Source organism: Haliotis rufescens, unplaced genomic scaffold (genome assembly GCF_023055435.1).
Source record: "Haliotis rufescens isolate VD_foot unplaced genomic scaffold, xgHalRufe1.0.p SCAF_6, whole genome shotgun sequence".
NCBI classification, from domain to species: Eukaryota; Metazoa; Mollusca; class Gastropoda; order Lepetellida; family Haliotidae; genus Haliotis; species Haliotis rufescens.
The window spans coordinates 49,545,747-49,560,036 of record NW_025964334.1 but is presented as its reverse complement, the minus strand read 5'-3'; the positions used below and the strand labels follow the sequence as shown (position 1 = coordinate 49,560,036).

The 14,290-nt window shown below is 39.6% G+C and overlaps 1 protein-coding gene across 1 annotated transcript in view; it reads left to right on the top strand.

Annotated features, from left to right (window-relative positions):
- Window positions 1–14,290, top strand: part of LOC124112144 — a 94,334-nt gene that overhangs the window by 35,296 nt on the left and 44,748 nt on the right. Inside the window, exon 2 of the mRNA XM_046472122.2 lies at window positions 5,725–5,884. Coding sequence (XP_046328078.1) covers window positions 5,725–5,884 — 160 coding nt within the window. The remainder of the gene's footprint in view (window positions 1–5,724; window positions 5,885–14,290) is intronic.

Below are 14,290 nucleotides of genomic sequence, written 5' to 3'. Positions count from 1 at the left end.
GTATCAGGTCGAATCTTACATGCACAGTGGTATGTGTCAGGTTGAATTTAACTTGTACATATACAGTGGTATGCATTCGATGTCAGGTCGAGTGTCTGGATATAGTGATATGCCCACAGTTAAATGTAAATTGATGTCTTCGTGATGTATCATTACGTGAACAATCCAGATAGAAAATTTACGAGCGTGGATTTTGCAAACTTTCTGATTCTCTGACACTGTTTTTTGCATGTACTTCCGTATTTCCATATGCACGCGCACATAGTAGGTTTTCATTTGTCACAAGACAAAGCGATTTTTCCCATAAAGATATTCACAGAGTCCATTGTGTGTGGTGGGGACAGTATATACCCAGGAACAGCGATGTAATTCGCTGTGGTGCAATGACACTATGGACCCGATACTGACGCCACTTTTCATGCGCAATACCCGTAGGCGTCGAATGACGCATATGCTCGGAAGACGGGGTTAACCAATCACGCTGTGTTAGGCTGGTGGGTACTGGTGATTAAATACGCACCCATGAAACCAGGATCTCCACGCATCCCCTTTTTACCGTGTACATTAGCCCAATAGGCAGACAGAGTTAATTCACTGGCATTCCATTTACTTCGCAATGTGATAGCAAATATAGTACCATGATGGTTTAGTATGTGTCAAAGCTGACCATGACTTCATGAATCACCAGGCAGAATAAATTAAGCGTTTACAAAAGACAAGGTCACGAAGAAGTTATAAAGTCGCATAGTTCATAACGTTCTTACCTTTTTAAGCGCGGTGTTTCTGTATTATGCTAAAATTGTAAATTGACAAATGACAACTACATTAAGTAGTTGTCATTTGTCAATTTACAATTTTAGCTTAATTGTAATACTTTGTAACAATTGATGATAAATCCACGGCTATGCCGACCCTTTCACATAGCTCGAGGTCAAAGATCAACTTCAGATCTCTTGTTGCATATGGAATAATGTGTAAGAAATTATAACTACAAACAATGTTTCAGGTAATGTTTAATTGCATACGTTCAGCAACGCGGACCAGAATGCTCAAGCCATCTCATTTAAATCTCTGACACCGACATAAATATCCCAGTCCGATATTGCCGCCACGGAAAATGGACTTATCGACTATAGCACCTTGAAGCGAGGGTATCGGCTTTCGGACAAGCGGCCCCGAAATTCGAGTCCTATAATAGGCTAAATTTTAATTACGTTTAGTTGTCCGGGAGCTCATTAGATGGTTTCCATCGACCTCCTCCAGCTGGCCTCGTAGCAGCCATTGAAAGTCAATGACACGTTTTCATAACGTTAGGTCGTCTACCGTACCAGATAGTTCTCGCCTTTGATGAAGGTGCTCGAGGAACTTGTGACATTAGAATATCCTTCGTCTGCTTGAGAATAATTGTCGTCTGCTTTGATCGTTATTCGAAGGATGAGTCTAATTACATTTCACTGGCTTGTTTACGTGCCCATGTCATTAACCGGATTCGTTGAAATTAGACATGTGATTAGTTCCTTGTCGCTGGACACACATAATGAACTCTTCGTTTGACAGATAGGACCTGTTGGGTGGGTGAGCCCCCCACCAAACTTCGCGGACATGCTTCTGGTCCGCGGGTTCCCGGATGATAGACACACGGGACAAGGTTCAGACCAACCTATCGATACCTGTCACAGCCACTTCTTCAACCAGTGACAAGGATACGTGAAGTTGATGTTGCTGTAGGAGAAATAATCTACGTCTTTAATGAGCCTTAATAATCGACGGGTATATATCTCATGTTAGCCAAGAAACTGTGTGTCAATGCATTCTTAACTAACCTCATTAAATTTCTGTCGTTGCGATGAAAAGCTTTTGCGGTATTGGTTGGATGAGGTAGCACGCAGATTTGCCGTTTTGTCGCCCTATGTGTGTGTACATTATGTAAGTGCATTCAAGGAATAATATCTCATATCAGGCGATGGGACTGAATTATTGATAAAAGAGATGTGTAAAACCCTCCTTAGTCACTGAATAATCTACTTAAATAATGATCCAGCGGGGATTTCAGATTAGAATTAGTCCCTGGCAATCGTCACACAAGTAAAATGTGTGTGTGTGTGTAGGGTGGGTGCTGGTGTGTGTGTGTGTGTGTGGTGGTGGTGGGGGGGGGGGGGGGGGGGGTGGGGGGTCAGCCTTGTGACTAGGTTGGCATGGCATCGTATCCGATAGCTAGGATCGTTGCTCACAATATCAATCACCGGACGGCCTTGTCCAGACTAGATTATTTACAGACCGCTGTCATATATCTGGACTATTGCTGAGTGTGGAGTTAAACAACATATAAACTTAAACTATTTCTCCATCACCACTAACTGAAATAGCTAAAATATTTCAAACTGCATTGAACCCCCGTCAATCCGGATGTCACGACTCACAGTGCTTTCGCTCGGATATGCAAAACACATAATTAATACAAAGTAGTGCCTCCTCACTGTCTTAAATAATCGTTCGTGTTTCTTGATTAACGGGGGAGGCTAGGCTTGGCCAAATTGGCAGCATTGCATGTGTAATTCAAGTCATTTGTTTGTCTCCTAACAATGATGATGTTTATCAGTCTAACAGTTAATGATCACCCTACGATTACCCTATTGTTACCCTAAGATTGCTCCTAGAGTCAATGTCTCGTCCAATGCGCGTATAACAACGTCTAGACCTAGACTGGAAATCGTCAACAGACCGCACAGGATAAGTCTTCTTGAACAGGGTTTATGTCGAGCAATATCCCTATAATATCTCTGCAGCATTTGGTGTTCACATTTCACAACTTTTGAGGAGCAGTCGAGCATGCTTTTTCTACGAAGATTTCAAAGAGCGTCATGCGACTCTTGCTCAGAAATTGTTTGACCAACGTTATAACATTCAAGGCCTCAGTAAAGCTTTCAGAAATGTTTATGGCAGGTATGTGTGAGTCATTTCCAAATACAGTAAACTACGGTTATAACGAACTCAAAGGGACTACTAATTTTAGTTCGTTATAACCGTAGTTCGTTATAAGTACATATACAGCATAACTACAGCATATAGTCGGGACCAAAAAGTAAGTTCGTTATATCCGTCAGTTCGTTATAAGCGTGTTCGTTATAACCGTAGTTTACTGTATGACGCATCAGTGACAAACAATTATGGCCAGTGCAATCCCCTAGTGTGACTTGTGCCATATGTTCGGTGATATTTAGATGAATAAGGGACTCGCCTTTGCATGTGTTTGTGACGGGTACATTCGGATAGGGTGCATTCACCTTTTCGTCCTAGTATCATCGCTATTTGATAGTGATTCATAAACAAATGATCACGATATGGTCGGAATTGTACAGTCGACTTTTACTTTTGGCACATATTTCTTATGAATATGGAAAGGCTTTTGCCGCTTTTATTCTCTACAGTCCCTTCTTTCAATGCCTCTGGTACTCAGAGTATGGTAATTCGTGGGCAGAGTGTTAAGGGTAATGCAGGAACCGCCGAGTGTGCTACTAGTACAGATCCTCCAGGCCAGATATCACATAAAGAATATACATGTTCCCTTACAATTTTACACAATACCCATCGAGGAGGCATTCAAGCAGTTTAACCTACACGTTACCTCGTCAGAGGAAAGCTATATTTGTGCTTGGATATAATTAAAATGCTAACACAGTGTGGGCGAATTATGGTTAATAAATCATCAGGACCTGTCAGACTTGGTATTTTAAATAATTTACAGAAACCACCACAAACACAACTGCGAACACAGTCAAGATCGTTCAGTACAAATATGCAGAAAATGCCAAAATACTTTTCTGACAATGGATCTTTAAGTGCATAGTAATGTTTATTGTTTTCTCATATATTTAAGAGACAGAGTGGATACAGATAGCAAGTTGCTTCCTGCTAAGCATCTTTTAAAGCGAGAAACATGGGAGAAGGATCATGTTGTCTGCAACAATATGGTGATAAGAATCAGCTCATCACATTACAACATGATTCGCCTCTTCACACACTGGCCAGTGCAGAGCTGTTAAGTCTGATAACAAGCAGCAGAAATATATTAAGTTAGCTTTCAAATTCAACCTGGAGATTATATATATTATACGTTTTCCGGGCTCTAGTTGTTTCAAAGAAAATAGATATTCTGGATACTGTCAATGTGTATTAAACATACAGATCAGTCCTATTCAGCAATGGAATGTTGCCTTTCACGTGATATATTGTACAAGAAATAGTATAGTGCATTACATTATATTGTATACATTACATCATTTTTCATTTATTAATCGTTAACAGTAAAAACCTAGTATCAGTCGATTTGAGGAGAAATCTAATGTTTGCAAGTTTCGGTAATTTCAATTCCACTTCCAGCTATACAAAATCATTTTTTTTTTAGAAAAGAATGTAATTCTCTTTTAACTTTTCTCATCTTTGTCAAGAAATGTCATTGACAGACATATCAGTGGCACTTTAAATTCGCGTTCGATCGACTGATCATTTAGGAATATTTCTGAACCCATTATTCAATCTGGATCATGCCTAGGGAACACAGTGCCGATAAAATATATTCACTGCATGATAACCTCACTGTCCGACTAGACCGGTAAAGATCCGGGGTAGAATAGGTCTTCAGCAACCCATGCTTGCCGTAACAGACGGTTATGCTTGTCGTAAGAGGCGACTAACTAGATCGGGTGGTCAGGCTCGCTGACATGGTTGATGCATGCACTTAATAATGTTTGAATGTTTATATATATAAATATAAATGGTGAATGTTTGAACATGTTCGCTATACCAGTATATGATATATACTGGTATAGCGAACATGTTTAAACATTCACCAGCATACATTGTCTATATCAAGTGAAATGTTCTTCAAGTGGTTGGGCGAACACTCAGTGAGTGATTGAGCGAGTTAATATTTTTGGATATTTATATATGTATATCCAAATACATCATATCAAATGGATGAGCGAACATTTGAGTATAACTAATAACAGACATGTCAGTTCCCCTACTGTTTCATGTCGCCAAATACAATAAGACAGTCAAATTGTAAACTTCGTTTTAACTAAAATGCATTTTAGATAATCTAGAATGCCTCTGCTCTTTGAAATAATGACACACGCAATGACATCCAATATCATAAACAAATTTGTTGGAAACTTGGACCTGCATCTTATTATCTGACAAAGACACAGATATTGTATAAAAAATTAGTTATTTTTAAGAATGACATAAAGGCCGGCACAGTTAAGAATCTCTTCCGGGAATGTCGGGGATAGAAGTTCTGAGGTGCGGGTTCTCCTTGTAAGTCTTTTACAAAAAAACAATTTGGGCAACTATATTGGGTAAAGAAGTGTCTGCATTGAGTAACCTTCCCTGATAATATAATAAGCACCACAGGTCTTTCAGATAAGATGGGAACCCATTCCGACAAGCATGTAATCCAATTGTTCTGGCCTTACGAAAACTATTGATTCTGTAAAATGGGAACCTAAGATGAAGAAAAGTTTATGTAAGGTGAAGAAATGTTTATGCAAGGTGAAGAAATGTTTATGTAAGGTGAAGAACAGTTTATGTATGATAAACCACCACTATCTGGATTCAAGCATGTGGCACTTTTTCTTTGCATGTATTTTTCCTCTTTGTTAACGTTATTTCCACGTTCGTGTTAAGTGTTACTCTGCCTATAAGTGTCTGCTTTCATTCCAGCTATGCACATTATTGATGATGTAGCCAGCGCTACTACAGACGAGGTGACAGAGCCGTGTCTGTCGCTGAGGAACAAGCTGGGCGTGTATACTGCCCCTGTCGAACACCTGGAGGTACGACTGCCTTCAGAGGACCGATTCAACCTTAAGCCTGTCTGCAGGTGAGACATACCACTATATGTTGTATATAAAGTGAGGGGAAGTAGGGGGAAGGATAGAAATGGAAGCATCTGCCTTCAAATTGTATGGGTGGCGGGTGGCACATTAGGACTGGACATGATTACCGTTTTCGCGAACACCTGGTGTCATCACTGATTATCAGTGATCCTGAATACATGACACTTTTTTATGAATAGCATCTTCTTTTATTCTTTGTACGACGTTTCAGATGAAGTAGCAAGAAGCAGCGCTGAAACGTTGTGCAAAGAATAAAATAAGTTGCTATCTATAAAAAAAAGTGTCATGTTTTCATGTTCTCCCAACGTCTAAATGATTAAAGACTTTATCAGTGATCCACTCATGTAATTTCACCGCTACATTGCCTTTTACACCCAATGGAATCTGCCTGATCAAAATGTTGGTTTTTTTAGCAATCGAGTGACACACCATGGCATTTCTTGATACCATGTATCGATACTACAGGGCAAACGTAAGTCTACATCCATGTTTGATGGTGGCTAAACAAAAAATAGTTATTCGATGGAGATATTTGCATCATATCAAGGAGTATCTCACAACAGGTGATGTGCACATGAGGTCTCAAGGAGCATGGGGGTCATAATTTCAATCCAATTGTCCAATGAATGCTTTCTCTTCCCGGCAGTTTATGTTAAATCTAGCAGTACATTTCAATCTGATCTAACGCAGTATGTTTCATATTACAGTCGGTTTTTAATTATCGAATTCATTTTGTTATAGACCCAACGAAGGACTATCATTTTTTTTAGTTATATCACAGAGTGAAATTTGATAGAGTCGATTGTAAGATTGCAAACAACTGGAATGATTTGGCTGATGTTATAATTTCAAAGATTAAAAACCTCTTTGTTCAAAGAACCAATTTAAAATGAAACAAGAAATAAATATCATGTTTGATTCCAATAGTGTTCATTTGTATATGCAATCAATTTTATCTTTGAGGATTACGATGAGCACTTGCTTCTCCCACAATTCAAAATGTCAAAGAATCAGAGCATTTGTCCCCTGTCTTCTCTCGTTGATGCAACCTGCATGTAACTAATTCGGATGCAGCTCTTGGGAATACGGTCATAGTTAAAACAAATTTGTAAAAACATGGAATTGTAAAAAACATTTTTTTTATTTTTAATAAGCGTCCTTTCTCTATACAAGCGTGATTGGTGGAGTTTCGAATCTGATGTGAATTGTAAAGAAACACATTAAATGCAATAAACTCAATCATGTAAAAAGGTCTTCGAGCCTTGAAACCCGATATAAGTATTTGTATCACCCCCGAACATAAAGAATTCCAAGACACCCTCAAACTCAGCCCTCAAACTCAGTTTTTTACATCTGAAAAATGCTACTAACATGACCATGTATCAAACGGTAACGCTTGTTACCTACGGCGATCTCGGGGATGACGAAAACCTCGCGTGAACCATAAGGGCAAAATATTGTAGAATAGAACCATACAAAGGGTATATTCCCAGTATTGCCACGCCTATAACGAACTGTACGCTATACCCGACATCTGTATATACCAAGGTTCCCATCAACCCGGTACGTTAACAATGGACCCGTGAAGATCCGGGGTAGAATAGGTCTTCAGTAACCCATGCTTGCTGTAAAAGGCGACTTTGCTGTCAACTAACGGGATCAGGTGGTCAGGTTCGCTGACTTGGTTGTGCATGTCATCGATCCTTGTTTCGTGGATCGATGCTCATGATGTCAGTCACTGGATTGTCTCGTCCAGACTCCATTATTTACAGACCGTCAAATAACTGTAATATTGCTGAGTGCGGCGTTGAACAACAAACAAACAAATAAAATGAAACTAAATTTCCCCAACTTGCCACGTATGTATCTGCTACCAACATCGAATGGCCAGTAACAGGGTTTTTATGAACTGAAAGTTTTGCTCTCAGAGAGACAGACTTCTGTTAAAGGGCCTCCCACGCATTTTCCTTGAGCACAGTTTGAATCTACAGACATAAAGGATGTTTTTACATCATTTTACTCTACTTAGAGATTGTTGCCAAACGTGCACCTGTGTACATCGACAATGAGTTTACCACGCGAAAGAGTTTCGCTTGGAACAGCCTTAATGCAAGAACTTGGCATCAGTAATTTTGTAACTTTGAAATACCTTGATCAACTTAAATGTAAACATATAATAATCATATATAGGATTAATGACTGGCTCCGTCATCAGGTTCCCATCTCCAGCTTTAGGCTAAATAGTGTAAGAAGTGCAATGCCTGGAGCTAGGCTGACATAGGCTAGATTTCAAGCTTTCAAAGCGTTTTATGGTAGACACGTGGAGGACATTTCCAAATTTGATGCCTCGGTGACAAAAATGGCATCTGATGCAATTCCATATTTTGACTTGTACAATTTGTTTCAGTGTTTTCAGGTGAACAATAGCAGAAATTGTATATGGACGCTTCATTTAGTAGGGATTTTCTTTGATTTTGAAAATGGTTTTACATGAATTTCGTATTTGCTCGAGTCTAGTGCCCCGTTATGTCAATTTGCATTTCTCAGTTTCTGTTTTGTATACAGCGTTTACTCAACAAGCTAGCAGTGGCCTAAGTAATAACAAGAGGTAGACAAAACGTCCTCTGCTGATTTCGTTATTCGTAAGGTTGTCGACATGTATATAGAAACATGAGAAAGGAAATAAGTGGCTGTTCCTTGTAAACTGACGTGCTTCTTCTATGTAGATAATATGTAGTGAGTGGGTGAGTGACGTTTACCACTTTGTTGAAACCCACAAGCAGGGTATGGTGCTGACAAATCTACCAACATTATCAGGGATGAACATAGGTTCCTGACACGCATAAGGGACGCAACTCTGCACAGCCACCCGTGCCCCCAGTTACATATGTAACATACCTTTACCGTCGTGTACGTCTTACGTTCGACCTTCTAAAGGCAACCTCTTCACTTTATGTATGTACTTTATAAGCTGGAGCGAAGCTTGACATATGAACATTGGTTTTGCCGTAGATAAATGTTGGCATAGTGTACACAGTTTATAATCAGGAACTATTTTGAAAATATATGTTTTCACATCAAGTATATTCATACTGATAGATTTGTGGAGCAACATTAAGTGGTATGTCAAAATATTATCATTCATCGATTAGACACATGCCCGTCATATAAAATGTAATTTAGTTAAAATCAATGCACAAAGCTCACAAACCGCCGTTTGTCAAAACATTCCAGCACGTGTCTAAATAAAGAGAGAACGTCCTCCACGAACACACTGATATGAAGCCATGGATATAACCAACTGAAGTTTAGATTATTTGTTCAAACTCAGGACGAGATAAAGCCACACGTGTTGTTACACTCGAATCGACAATCCTAATCTTGTTCCAGTGGTTTCACGACACAGTTGTGACGTTCATACATGAAGATTAGCGAGACTTGTCAATCTGGTGGCGAACACTGCCGGGCGTGTGAGGGGAAGACTGGTGCCATCTCGAAGTTTGTTAAAATTTCGGATAACCTGAGCGTGGAGAGTGAGTGGGCCAGTTTGTGAGGATGTTTGTGCGTGCGTGCGTGAGTGTGTGAGTGCGTGCGTGCGTGAGTATGTGCGTGCGTGAGTGTGTGAGTGTGTGAGTGCTTGCGTGCGTAATGTGAGTGAATGAGTGAGTTAGTGCGTGAGTGAGTGTGTGAGTGCTTGCGTGCGTAATGTGCGTGAGCGAGTGAGTGAGTGCGTGCGTGCGTGCGTGCGTGCGTGCGTGAGTGAGTGAGTGAGTGAGTGAGTGAGTGAGTGAGTGAGTGAGTGAGTGCGTGACTTATGACCTACAGAAAACAAAACTACGCTGGTAGGAGACATTTACCACTTACTGATGCCCCTGGTAACAAACCAAGGTTCATTATCAGGACGAATGTTGGATTCGAACCCACCCTCAACGGATTCTCTTAGCTGAGGGTCCCAGTCCTTGTAAACACACAGCAGGTTCTCTAATAATGAAAACTAGGTCACATGTGGCTTCACAAAGAAGGGGGCGTTGGGTAGCCTAGTGGTTAAAGTGTTCGCTCCTCGTCCCGAATACCCAGGTTCGGTTCCCCACATGGGTACAATGTGTGAAACACATTTCTGTTGTCCCCAGCCGCGATATTGCTGGAATATCGCTAAAAACGGCATAAATCCAAACTCACTGCCTCAGATGAAGGAGGTGATATCAATGGTGAAATAAACAACATTGAATAACCTTGAGGTCATATTTCGAGATAACTGATTTCATGATGAAGTCAAACCTCCCAGTACATGGTTTGTTTTCTCTCTTAGAAGCATGTGATTTATTTACATACTAAACTTTTAAAATAGTATCTGATTGATTTTCTGTCCTTGATATTATTATTAATTCTTGGAAAGGAGATACGTGTCAGCATTGTTTGTAGAAAGAAGGGCGTCTTTTGGTCCCATGGACCGAGTGTCTTTTCGTAACGAGAAATATCCAGGTACTTTCACCAAATGGCTACAATTTGTGAAGCCAATACTTTGCGTTCAACGCCTTGGCACAGATGCAATTTAAACCCGCCGTAAAACCCTACTCATTCACTTGATAACATGTGTTTACCATCAGCGTCAGCGTCACTTGTGCGGAGTTTGAATCTTTTAAAGGGTAATTTACACTCAAATGGATTTGGTTTGGTCGTTGACGTTGAAGTGCCAATTTAAAACAACAACACGGGCAATCTCGTGTCGTTTTGTTGTCAGTTAACTGTTCTCGGACATCTATATTGTGATTTTACTCTCTTGACGGTACCGCGAGCTTGTGTTCTTTGACTTTGTCTCATGATTTTGGGAGGATGTGATTTTAGTATGGTGCTTCGTGTTAAGACGAAGGATTCCGTGCGTCATTGTCTATTGGCTTGTAGTTCTTCGTTCCATCTGTACCTCTGAAATGCTCCAAGGCACCAAGGTAACGGTAAATCGATTCCTCAGACACGTTTCCGATTCGACGATGACTCAAGAACGAATGCGCCATGACACCCATTACACGGTACCTCATCACTAAACTGTTAACGAGATCTGCACATGTTGCACAAAACCACACAAAAGAAATTATATCATTATGCTTCGCTGCATCAATTTATGCACGATTAAAATGATATGTAGTGAGTGAGTGAGTGACGTTTGCCACTTTGATGAAACCCACAAGCAGGGTATGGTGCTGACAAATCTACCAACATTATCAGGGATGAACATAGGTTCCTGACACGCCTAATGGACGCAACTCTGCACAGCCACCCGTGCCCCCAGATATATATATATAACATACCTTTACCGTCGTGTTCGTCTTACGTTCGACCTTCTAAAGGCAACCTCTTCACTTTATGTATGTACTTTATAGAGCTGGAGCGAAGCTTGACATATGAACATTGGTTTTGCCGTAGATAAATGTTGGCATAGTGTACACAGTTTATAATCAGGAACTATTTTGAAAATATATGTTTTCACTTCAAGTATATTCATACTGATAGATTTGTGGAGCAACATTAAGTGGTAAAAAAAAAGCTCGGAACTTAAAACATTAATTTCACTCGTGACATATTTCCGTAATCACTCGTACCTCGTGGGTTATTCTATAATTATTTTTAACTCAAACTCAAAAGCAAAAATAACCACTTAAATATAAAAATAGTGTATTCCTGTTGCCAAACTTTGAAACCCGTATGCACCTTGTGCCATTATCACGTTTTAGAATATGCAGATAAGTCACGATGGCCCTGGTTCTATCAGACAATCATTGACAGTAATGCCATTTAGTGGATCATCGTGTAAGATATCGCTGTGTCGGAACACTTTCTTAAGCACATACATTAAGGCCAGCGCTGTTGTCGTGCTGAAGCTCAGGTGTTTTTATTATATCCCCATTACCGCTTATTGTAGAACTGATATTGATGTCAATGGGTGAGAAGAAAACAGCTGATCTCACATACCTAACACGCCACCTGGTGACGGATTCCAGAATATATTTGTTCATCCTGAATGGTGTACTGAATGTACACATCCCAGGTTGATCTTGTAAATATTGGGTATTGTGTTTCAACAGACAGCTATCGATGCGTACTTGTCTTATGATGCAATTTGACATGTAATCTCGGGTTGCTGGATGAAATGACGTGTTAATGACGATATTGCTTCTATCACTGCCACTGGGTGAAACACTATATTTGCATACTTGGAGAGAACGTGGAATTAACGTGTTTCAAACGCGGGATGAGTGACCGCAAATTTCATAATTTCCTATACACAATGACTTCTTTTCCATTGAGTATATATATTGACGTTATAATACTGAAATTATGCTGATGGGGGCGTTAATATTTAAAAAAATAAAAAGGGATAAAACCATTTTCCTAAGAAATCTCCACTATAAGCAGAGTCCATTGTACGATTCCGACTATTTCATAACCATGTGTTCATGAAGCACTATCAAATAGGGATGGTGGTAGGTGTTCGCGAAAAGGTGAGCGTATCCTGCCCCACCGGTAGCAAACGTGACAAACACATGCAGAGGCAACTCAATAATGGATCTGAAAAACCACGGTACATATGGTACAAGTAAAAATAGGGAATTGCATCGGATATAATTTGTGTCACTGATGCGTCAAATTTGTAAATATCCTCCACATGTCTGCCATAAAACATTTTGAAAGCTTTACTGAGCTTCACCTAACGAATAAGAAAAAACTGTCTAAATGTCGCATTCAAATTAATAGTTGTAAAGCAAATTCACTTGTGTCAGCATTTATATCAGAAATAATCATGAAACAAAGATTTACCTAAAATGTTTTGAAAGCCGTTTTGCCGTGTGAATGTTGCATTTGATGACTCACATCGTTTTGGGTTCTCGTAATTTCCGTTAACAGAAGACAACAGACTTAGGAAAGATAGCTAATTTACACATGTGTATAAAGAAAATGTTTTTTACCAAGCATGCAGAGTGCATATGTAGTAGATAATGGTTAATCCGGACTCAGTGACAGAATCCAGATAAACGAATTCAGAGTTATGTCCCCGACATAGTTATGCCCTGATGTAGTCGAAAACGTACAATGGACGCTGTTTTAGAGAGATGTCTAATGGTGTGCAGAGAGTGAGTGACTCATAACTTTCAGAAAGCTAAACTTACGCGGGTTGGGTTGGTTTATCACTATTTGAAAATCACTATTTAACAAAGCAACGTACACAACAAATAGATAGATCTATCCACGCAATTTGCATCGATGACATGCATCAACCAAGTCAGCGAGCCTGACCACCCGATCCCGTTAGTCGCCTCTTACGACAAGCATAAGATAGATAGATAGATAGATAGATAGATAGATAGATAGATAGATAGAAGTTGACATCCATAAATACTCTTCCTTATGTGTATCACTTCTACATGCCTTGGTTGATGCATGTCATCGATCCCAATTTCGTGGATCGATGCTCATAATAGTAATCACTGGATTGTCTGGTCCAGATTCGATTATTTACAGACCGCCGTCATATAGCTGGAATATTGCTGAGTGCGGCGTTAAACAACAAACCAACCAACTAAAGTCTTTCGAAGACTTAATAATATATTATATAGATATTTATCATCAAAAACTGGCTCCCACGGGACATATCGCTTGATTTCACCCTACATTGTAGATGTCGCTTGCAGACCATTGTGACATCATTGGTTACCATTACATCACAATCAAATGACATCACTAATGGCTCTGCTACCGACGCTGTTAGCAGTACTTTTTACACTTAAAGACACTGCTTATTACTGTCTACAAACGGAAAGAGTTCGAAGAATGATGTTGGATGATAAATAGAATCTCACCCTTGTGTCTTTTGATATCAGATATATCAACACTCGTCGATAAAAGTGTACTCTTTTATCGACTCGTGTTGATATATTTGATATCAAAAGACACTTTGGCCAGATTCTCCATATATATATGTATATGAATAGATGTATAGATATAGATTTAGATATAGAATATATAAAGTTGACACATGTAGAACAATGCGTGTCGTGTGATTATTGTGGGAATTTCTTTACATATATATATCGTGCAGAAGACGAGGTGTCAGTATAACTTATATCGAAGAAAATGATATTACTCGTTCCTCAACATAGAAAGTACCTCGCGATCGAAACAGGATGGGTCTGCCGTACAGATTGTGTTAGATGTGAGTTCGACTGGGAATCAGGCACTTACGTCCGAGTCATTCTGTCAATATTAGAGGGACCAAAGTGTTTAACGTCTGCGACTTGAATTACTTCGGCCTTTTCAAACAAAACTCACTCACTCACTTAACTAGTAGTTAATTCAAAACGTCAACGCCAGAATATATTTTAATCAGTCCCGTATAT